This window comes from Sphaerodactylus townsendi, linkage group LG02 (genome assembly GCF_021028975.2).
Source record: "Sphaerodactylus townsendi isolate TG3544 linkage group LG02, MPM_Stown_v2.3, whole genome shotgun sequence".
Lineage (NCBI taxonomy): Eukaryota > Metazoa > Chordata > Lepidosauria > Squamata > Sphaerodactylidae > Sphaerodactylus > Sphaerodactylus townsendi.
The window spans coordinates 1,653,550-1,663,508 of record NC_059426.1 but is presented as its reverse complement, the minus strand read 5'-3'; the positions used below and the strand labels follow the sequence as shown (position 1 = coordinate 1,663,508).

Genomic DNA, 9,959 nt, shown 5'->3' with positions numbered 1-9,959 from the left:
AATCAATCAATCAATCAATCAATCAATCAATCAATCAATCAATCAATCAATCAATAAATGCAACAGCAGGGCTGAAACAGGCAGGCTGGTTCCACCAATCCTTCATAAACCTTTGGACTGGTCAAAAGATGCATCTTTGAAAAGGCATTCCTCCTTCAGGCAGGCGTGGGCATGCCTCTTCTCTGACAGTGGGCCCACCCCTGGAAAACAAGTCAGCTTAGCCTTCAGAACTGTTTCTTTATTTGTATGCAAGTTCATGCAGATTCATTGATTAAAGTTCACTTCATAAGCAGACCACCAGCCTTAAGAAGACCCTTACAAAAGAAACTGAGTCCTGCCTCCCGTCCCAGGGGCAGCCGTTGCAGCAGTTGCCACAAGACTCATTTGTTTTTACTTCCAGTCAAGATTTACATTTATTCTTGGCAAACAGCTCAAAACCATTTCTGGGAGGGTAAGTTGTTCCTCTCACATGGGTCAAAACCATGGCCAGGAGAGGCCTCCACCCACCCACCCCACCGCCGGCAGGTGCACAGCTGCGGCTACTTTGGTCATGTTTACCCCACACACTTCTTTGGCAGAGTGGGCACCCTCCTTTCACTTGGAAACCAACTTGTTCATCCCGCTGAGTGACCGGCTGCCCATACCAATCCTGCAATGCCCCTCAGACAGCACTCTTCTGCCCTGCCCATGTGCCGGACTGTGCCGTGTTTTGGCCTCAGTCTTCCACTGGAATCACGCAAGAGAAATGAACTGACAAAAATGTATTCTGACAAATGCACCGTCACATACACAAAACCTTCCCCTAGGCGAAGGCTAATATGCCAAGGTGCAAGGCAGTCATTTCCACTTACTGGCATTGCCCACAGTGACCTTCTCCTCAAGGACTTTGTGCCGCCTTTGATTTTTCACAGCCTCCACTATGATGTTGTAGGTGGCACCTCGGGTCAGACCAGTAAGTGTGGCGCTGGAAGACGTGCCAGGGACCTTAAACTGCCATTGGAGAAAATGCAAAGGCTGTTGCTTCAAAAAAGAAAAGACCAATTCTGAAACAAGCTTGGATCTCCTCAGAGTAGAGGAGCAGGTTTTGCCCAACCCAAGAGCTCCTCCAATCAGCCCTTCTCCAGCGCTCCTTTAGTCAGGCCTCTGCCAAGAGCTCTCTGGTCTCCAGGGTTCTGCCTTCCTCTCCTCTGGTTCCATTTTATCTTCCTCTTTGTTTCTTTCTACAAAACTTCTTTCCTGACTATCTTTCCCATCCCGTGCCTCTTGCTGCTCATCTTAACTCACTTCTCACTTGCCTGGCCCACGGCCCGGAACCTTCAACCCTGCCGGAAAGAAATTGTTGTTGCCATGGTCCACCCACAGCTGCCCCCCACTGACAGCCATCCCCCAACCCAGTTCCAAGTAAACGCAACAGCTGAGAGTTCACATCTTTCTGTAGGCAAGTCTGATCTCTTCCCCACAGCTAAACCTCCAGGGTGTTCCGGCTGCCTCCCACCCAGAGTACAGCAACCTCAATCTCTCTGCAGAGGCACTGGAGAAGGGGGGAATGGTGCCTGGGGCAACACCTGCTCTGACCACGCCCCTCCCACGCCCCACTGACTTTAGCCAGCAGGAGCCTGCCATGGGCCGCTCCTTGGCCCCGCCCTGCCAGGCTGCTCCTTCAGCCGGCGAAGCCTCCGCCAGCCGAAGGAGGAGCGTGGTTGGGCAGGCCCAAGGGGAGGAGTGTAGGGGGCAATTCTCTGCCCCCGTGACTAGCTGGCATGCTCCCAGAGACATGATGTGACCCCCACGTCCCCGTGAGCACTCCGCCTCTGTCTCTCTGGTCTGTCTCAGCCTACATTCTGCTGTTCCCATCACTCAGGCCAGGTATTTAGATCATGCCTTTCCATGCAAAAAGCACACTCCAGGTCATTCACCAAGTTAAAAACAGATCAATTACAATATAACTAATATAAACATCTTTTGAGCTTCATCTGTTCCTCCTCCTGCCTGAACAGAGAAGTGGAGGGCTGGAGAAACCTCGGCGTGTGAGTGGTCGTCCACCAGGATTTTTTTTCTGATGAAAAATTACGACAATTTGGGGAACACACAAATACACACACACAAAAAACACACCCTCTTATGATTTTTTTCTTTTAGATTGAGTGGAATGCTTTTCAAGACAAGGTTTTTCTCAGAACGGATGGAATGAAAGTCTGAGGACTCTTTGTTTTATTCACTCAACATGTAGAGAGAACTGTAGGAGTAACCTACTGTCTTTGCTTTATCTCTCTCTTTCTCCCGTTATTACTAATATAACATTAATGTTACTAAAATAACAACCCAATCATATTTAGAAGGTAAATATGTACTCTCTTCCCTTTTCTTCTGTATATATGATGGATGTTTAAAGAGCTTTGTATTAAAATGCTTATGAAATTTTAGGTTAAACCTAGTACACCCTCTCAGCTTTGTTTCTCCCACCACCTTTGTCTTCCTTGTATCTGATTGAATTTTAAGTTTTAATAGTTAATTAGTAGTTAAGGCTAAGTAAAAGAAATTGCTTAAATGTATTATAACACAGTGTTAGAAAGTAAGTATGTTGTGATTTCTTCTTGTCACTTTTCTTATGATGTAAGAAAAAATAGTTGAATATGATGTTTGGATGTGAGTTTCTTGTACTAATGAGACACCAGACAATGTAATCTTGTGTTACCTTAATTGTTAATGATCACACTATACCTATTTTTTCTTTTTTATAATAACTGTAACTATGTGATCATTTTCTTTTCTTTTGATTAATAATAAAGTTTATATTTAATATTAAAAAATGTAGAGAGTATGGAAGTCTGAAGAATTTGTTTTTCCATTAGAGAAAATGTGAAATTTTGGAGAGCACTAAAAAGCCCGCTATGAAATACACGCAAATACATGAACACACATAGAATGATGGGGAGGTGGGAAGACAGCACATTGTGCAGCCGTTTTCCTCTCTCTCCCCCTTCGCTATTGAGAACATTTACAACTTTGTACGTAACAAAGCTCAGGCACTTACCCCTCCGTATTGCCACGGCCAGCCATTCTCTCCTCTGCGCTCGTGTTGCACCAGCTTCTCACAGCTTTTGACAAACCCTATTTTGACCACACATCCACGCCTCCTCTCCCACACCCACGGTTTCTACCCATCGACTGCTTTAGGCTTCAGGCTGCCTGCAGGTGCTGCAGAATCAACCATCAGCATGCCTGGCCTGGGAAGGGCTTTCCCCATCAACCAGAAGGACGTACCTCCGAAGGTTCTTCCTCAGCTCCAAGAGGGTGACAGGAGATGACGTATTCGGAGCTCTCCAGAAAGGGGCGCCAGGAGATGGTTGTCTGGGACAGGGCTTCCTGGAGCTGGGTGTAATTATTCCTGGGCACGAGGCTGTGAGGATAAGGTTCGTCCAGGTCTGGGATACGTATGGGATGTTGGCTCACCAGTCCAGGCTCTTCATCCACATTCGGTCTCGGTCTAAGCTTTACTGGAGTTGCCACAGTTGTTCTCGACGGGGTCCGAGACCCATACACCTCCACGAAAACCTGCTGTCCTTGGTTGCTGAGTACAGGCTGCTGGCCAGAAGTGCCTGGAAGTTGGATACCATTGCCATTGTCATACGAGTCATACGGGTAAGGCGGGTTCTCTACAACAGACGGCACGTCCAGGATCTCTGGTCCGCTTTGGCCAGGGTGTGGATGCGTTACCAGGTGTGGAAGCACGTCTAAGCCAAAGAAAGGTTAGAAGCAGTGAAGCCAAGCTTGCCAGCCAGCCAGCCAGCCACCGCAAGCGATGCGTTCATTATAAGGCACGCAAGGCAGCTCCACTGGAAATAACTGTGCTAGACTCAAACCGTTGAATGCTAGGCACCCCCTTGTTAGCATGCTCCTGAAATGCCTTGTGGCAAGAATGGGAGGGGTCCACTTTCAGCCCTTGTAGACAAAGGAATCATGTGACCATGGAACCACCTACCAAGTACACACTCAAGACCTCAAAGAAAGACCCAGCCAGCAAAAATGCCTGTAGATTTACACTGGGTAGTCGTGTTAGTCTGTCTGAAGCAGTAAAAAAGAGAAAGAGTCCAGGAGCGGTTTCAAGACTAACAACACTTCTGGCAACCTTTTGTGAGTCACAGCTCACTTCTCCAGATACAATGTTTATGTTCTGTTCATTTTGGAAATACTTACAGCCAAGGTCTGTTGCGCAAGAGAACTATTAGTGCCTTTGGGCGTGTTAAGAGCTCAGTTATGCTGGGATGGCAACCCCTGGACCTCTTTCTAACTTGAGTGTGATCACACACTTAACGGATGAAGAAAGCTAAGTGAAAGAACTCTTTCGTCTTACTCCAGTGACTTTAGTTACATTTTCCTACAAAAAATCATTTTCATTGATGGATGTACCAAGAAGAACTAGTGACAGAGAGGACTCAAAAAATAAAAACGAAACCAGCCTCTGAATCTGAGTCCTTCGGGGATAGAGCGGTCTGTCAAATCAAATCAATCAATCAATCAAAATCATCATAATCTCAGCTTCTGTATCCCAGTGGGGTATAAACCAGCCTAAGAAGACAATATCAGTTTTATTGACTGAACATCTCCTGGGAATCCATTAGAAGCATGAACTGTTCCACACCAAAGGAAGTTCCTATTGAAAACACTGGACACTTTTAATTTGTGTTTACCAGTGGCTGAATTGTTCCCTCGTTTTTGGCAGATTCAGAGAGGTGTTACAGTTCGACTTCCAAACACAGGAGCTCAAAAATGAAAATGATCTTACAAACCATCAAACACAAGCCATCAAACTGTTAAACGATTATTTGGCATATAACAACCTGTTCAAATAGCGAAGAGTAGCTGAATTGTGTACCGGCACACACAGAATGCTGCATAGATCACCCTGTGTCCAAAACCCACGGAAACATTAAGCACTGCCATGGCATTAGTGTCCCCTAACCCCCACCCCATCCTCCATGCTCAGCCAGATTAAGGTTCGGGGACCTGTTCTTGTCCTGCCGATCAGTGGTTCGCTCTTCTGGTTGTTCTTCACAGCAATGATATAGATGGTGTATTCCGTCCCTGGCTCCAGACCTGGGGGAGGATCAGAAGCAGCCTATTTTTAATGGCATCAAACGACAAACTATTCAGGGTCAGTTTCACAGTCCAGAATGGTAGCCTACCCGTGATGGTGGCCTCCGTAGTGCCAGGGCGGGGGCGAGGCAGCAGTTCCCTGGGTTGCCCCCCAGGGGTCTCGTACTTGATGATGTATCCAGTGATCTTGGCCCGGGGGGGTTGCCAAGTAAGCAGCAGGGAGTTGCTTGTTGTTGTCAGGAAGCGCAAGTTGGATGGTGCATCAATGGCTGAGGAGAAACAAAACCTCTTGAATGAACCGTCTGCCAAGACAGCTGCCATATCCCCGGAGAGTGCAGTTATGGTTTCCAAGCATTTCTGCTTTACATTTCACACCAACTTTCTACTTCACTCACCGCAGTGAAAATATGGCTGTAAAATGCTCGATATGACTAATGGAAAAGAGATCATTGTTTCTGTTTAGAAGCATCAGTCATTACCGGTAGAAGCATCGACCACCACTGGGGAGCTGCGAGCATTGCTGTTCAAGGAATAGACGTAAATCTTGTAGTCCGTGCCTGGTTGCAAGCCTGAAGCACAAAACAAAACAGGAGGGACCATCAGGCCAAGTGCTCCTCTGGCAAGCACGGCATCCCGCCCTGACGCCGGTGAAACAGCTAGCAGGTCCTTCCAGGGGATCCACGTATAAGCACTGTGGTCAAACCGAGATAGTCATACAAGGCCATGTCCTACTGAAAATGTGGAATAATGAGTGAAGGGTGAGTGTGAAGAGAAACAACTGGGACTTGGAAAACCAGAGAGGAGGGGGCCACCCTCACACCAGGATGGAATAGACCAGGGGTCTGCAACCTGTGGCTCTCCAGATGTTCATGGACTACAATTCCCATCAGCCCCTGCCAGCATGGCCAATTGGAATTGTAGTCCATGAACATCTGGAGAGCCACAGGTTGCAGACCCCTGGAATAGACAATGAGCTGTCAGCAGAGAGGAAGCAGGACAGCTCGTGAGAACCCACAAGGTCAAAGCGGGGACCAAGGTCCCAGCTCCCTGGGTGACTATCTGTGCTTCATGCATCTCACAGAGGCAATGTGAGGAGAAAAGGAGGAGGAGGGGGGAAAGCCAGACAGAACCAGTTGCGAGAAACTGTCAGGGCCGCCCTTTGTGTGCTTTTGATCTATGTAACCTTTGCTGTTTGAATTGTATTCCTTGCATTCTGTCTTGACCTAAATTTATGGCTTCTGTACTGCTTCTAGGCAACTAGGCCTCCCCTGACACGTTGGCCCCATGGGAAAGAATAATAGTGGTTATCTTGTCTCTGGGCTGGCAGCCAGGGGGCTCCATCTTGTTATCTGCCTTTGACTTTGGCACCGGCTACAACTGAAAGTAGCAGCTACTAGATGCTTCGCTCTGAGACAGTGGGAGGGGGGATTTGATGGGGATAAATGTGTGTCAGGGAGCCGTGTTCTTTAGAACTAGTTTTGAAGCTGTATACCTGGTCTGTGTGTCTATAATAAAGGCTACTGATCAATATACCAGAGTTGGATTATTGGAACAAGATCTGAGGATCTTACAGAAACAGACCAAACAGCCAGCAGTGCAAAAGGTATAACCAGGGAGCCCACGTGAGCCCAGAAGGAAAACCGCCATCCTGGGGTGCTTCTCTTGTTGTGGGAGCCATGGGATGGAGAGGGAAAGCCGCCCTCGGCCAGGATGCCCATGAAGTGGCCTCCTCAGCAACCCACAACCCTGGGGGACTGAGAATCATTTGGATCTCTAAGCCCAAACCACTGGTTCCGAATGCTTCTGCTGCAACTGCTGCTTTCCTTCAGACTGTCTGGACTTGATTTGCAACCTTTTCAAAATGAATTATACAGCTGGACGTGTTCCTCTGGCCTATTTCTTGCCAAGTATTCTGAACACAGGACAGAGCTTTCTCACATACCAGTGATGGTGTAGGTCCTAACATCAGGGCTAATGGTCCTTTGAACTGGGCTCTGACCACCTGCAGGGATGGCATCTATCTGGAAACCAGTGATGGTCTCCGTCTTGGTGCGCCACATAATGGTGATAGTTCTCTCTGTGACATCCGTCACACGTGCCCTACGAGGAGGACTGATGTCTGTAGAGAAAAGGGGGACAACGTTCATTCATCAGGTTAGGCCACTGCAGAGACACCAGAAATCTCCAGTTTCGCCGTCATTATTCCAGATTTGACCTATTGATTCCAATAGTTCTTTCCCAGGTTTTCTCACCCCTGGGTTGAGATATTTTACAACATAGGACAGCTTACTCTCCACAGTAGTCACAACACCCTGGACAGGTCTGCTGGTCAGAGAGTCTTTCAGAGCGTAGACACTGACTTCATATTTGGTCGCCATCTAGAAGAAACAAAATCAGGAAGCATCAGCTTCACATCCCTCTAAAAGAGATTAAGCTACTTCTGTAGGTCTGTTTGTTGCTTATATTCTGGATACAACAACAATCAACAACAACACCTTTTATTGGCATATAAATACATAAAATAGCATAAAACTATCCACTGGGGATAGCTGGTAGGGGAAGTAGAAAATATACAAATTAATTGTAATTGATTGTCCCTATGGTTAAACTGGAGTGACTTGGAGATTTCGGATCTTCATTGCCTTTATTAGGAATGTGGCTACATCTATCGTAATCTCAGAGTTTTTATCACGGAGTAAGCATTTGAGTTTTCCTTTGTCAGAGGTCAATCTAGCTTCATTCAGATGGGGTTCTTCTGGATACTTTTAACAGCATGACGCTGTTATGTCTCAGCACAGACAACAGTTACAGGATTTTTAGAATACAGTAAGAAAGAAATGCCCCAGTGTCCTGTTGTATCTTAAGCTGGAGTAATTTAAAGGACAATTCAACAAACATTCAAAATCAAAATACCTATAACGTGTGCGGTATATACAAATATTATGCAAACATGTCATTATTTATTTTCTATGAAGTACTGGTGTCTCTTTCTTTACAAGAAGCATGCAGAGTAGGCAACTTCCCTGAGACAAACATTCCCTGTTTACTTTGAGGCCATCTAAAATGTTATCTAATAGTGGGTGCCACAAAAACCTTTAAAGGGCTTTAGCCCAGAAAAAAGGCAGACTGACCATAAGTCCAGAGATGACAGCAGACGTGCTATCTGGAGCGAGGTGGATTTCTTTCATGGGCCCGTTCTTCTCCTGGGGATTCACTCGGAGCCGGTATCCAGTGAGCCGCACATTCGGTGCCACCCATGTCACAGTCAGGCTGGTTGGAGTAACCTGAAGAAACTTCAGATTTGTTGGAGGTGGGATTGCTGTGAAATTCAGAACGGACAAAATTGGGACTGCTCTGGAAATAGCACCTGTAGAACCCCCATCTTGAGAACAGGATCGTGCAAGAAATGCTGCACATGGTCCTTTGCAGCAGTGCTGTCTGCAGAACCTCTCTAGATGGTATCTGGATGGTGGGGAAGAGGCCCGGCACCTTCCCAAAGCTTTGAGGGTCCCAAAAGAGACCGCCACTTAGAATGCAGTTAGTTTCAGATGGATCCACAGCAGAAGAGCAAGACTCTAGTTCAGCAGCATCTGGAAAGGTTTCCACGGCAGAAGCTTCCAAAGGAGCTTTGACTCCCGAAGGGTCACACCGTGGAAATCTTATTTGTATTTAAGGTGCTGCTGGACTAGAATCTTGCCCCTTTAGAATACTGTTGCCCCCAAAAGCCAGGGCCAACTGTCTGTGAGGACAGGGGGGAAGTCACCAAAAGGCAGGCACGCTGTATCCCTACAGAAAAAAGCTTGCTGATCTTCCTAAGGGCTGCATGGGAAGGTTGGCACTTGGCTGTGCCTGGTGCAATTGCTGTGCCAGGGCACAGTTCAGGCAGGGCCTGCTGCCCACGTGTGATTGTGGCCACTGTGGGGTTGAAGAGCTGAACGAGTGACTCTGCTTCAAGCCTCTAAATCTCTTGCTCTTTTTGAAGCAAGAATTGAAGGCTTTTTCTCTCCAGGATGGAAAGGCAGCAGTACAGATGTGGTTTCACCTGGCTGACCAAGGCAAAAACATTCACAGTCACAGGAAGAGGAGAAAAACTGGAAAGGCCCCCAAACCTCATCCCTCAGCCCAGCCAGCTTCCTTGCCAACAAAGACTCTATGAGCAGCAGGGCAGAGAGAACGCGGAAGTCCTTCTCGGAAATCACAAGGCAGGGCTAGCACAGAAATAAATCCAAAGCCTGTCCTAAAACAGATGGATTCCAGACATAACACGGTCAGCCATTTTAACCTACAAGAAAGAGAGAATGCTAAAACTTTGTTTTTGTTTATTAAAACATTCATCCCCTGCCTCTCCTTGTGGTTCAAGACAGTGCCTCAAATGGTGTCTTTAAAATGTTCCGAAGGCGACATTTATTTATTTATTTATTATTTGGGTTTATAAACCACCCTCCCCCGAAGGGCTCAGGGCGGTGTACAACATAGATAGAGCACAGCATCACATTAAATACAATAAATATAGATTAAAACAGCTCTAATAAAAATAAACCCTACCCCATTTAAAATGCAGCATTAATTAACTCAGGATGGCGCCTGCTATCAATTCCCATAAACCCCAAAAGAGAGGGGGTGGCAGGATCTCCATGATGTCATAGCGGAGGGAGAGGACATTCCCACAGGGTCGAGCCCTGCACCTGTTTCTTGACTCTGCGTTATGTGACAAGAGCATGACAGATATGAAAGCAACCCCGGCTGCAGGGGCCACCTCAGTCAAGATGCCAGCACATCTGCTCTCTCGCCTGCCTTGAAAGGAGATCTCCTCTTGAAGGAGATCGATGCAGTTTGATACAGAATTGGCCTGGACAGGAGAA

The 9,959-nt window shown here is 47.0% G+C and overlaps 1 protein-coding gene across 1 annotated transcript in view; it reads right to left on the bottom strand.

The window, feature by feature from the left end:
- FN1 (fibronectin 1) overlaps positions 1-9,959 on the bottom strand; it is a 77,332-nt gene that overhangs the window by 7,638 nt on the left and 59,735 nt on the right. Inside the window, exons 29-36 of the mRNA XM_048483538.1 lie at positions 8,229-8,416; positions 7,388-7,475; positions 7,040-7,216; positions 5,577-5,666; positions 5,187-5,366; positions 5,008-5,097; positions 3,265-3,734; positions 852-990 (exon numbers count right to left, since the gene is read on the bottom strand). Of these exons, the coding sequence (XP_048339495.1) occupies positions 852-990; positions 3,265-3,734; positions 5,008-5,097; positions 5,187-5,366; positions 5,577-5,666; positions 7,040-7,216; positions 7,388-7,475; positions 8,229-8,416 (1,422 nt within the window). The remainder of the gene's footprint in view (positions 1-851; positions 991-3,264; positions 3,735-5,007; positions 5,098-5,186; positions 5,367-5,576; positions 5,667-7,039; positions 7,217-7,387; positions 7,476-8,228; positions 8,417-9,959) is intronic.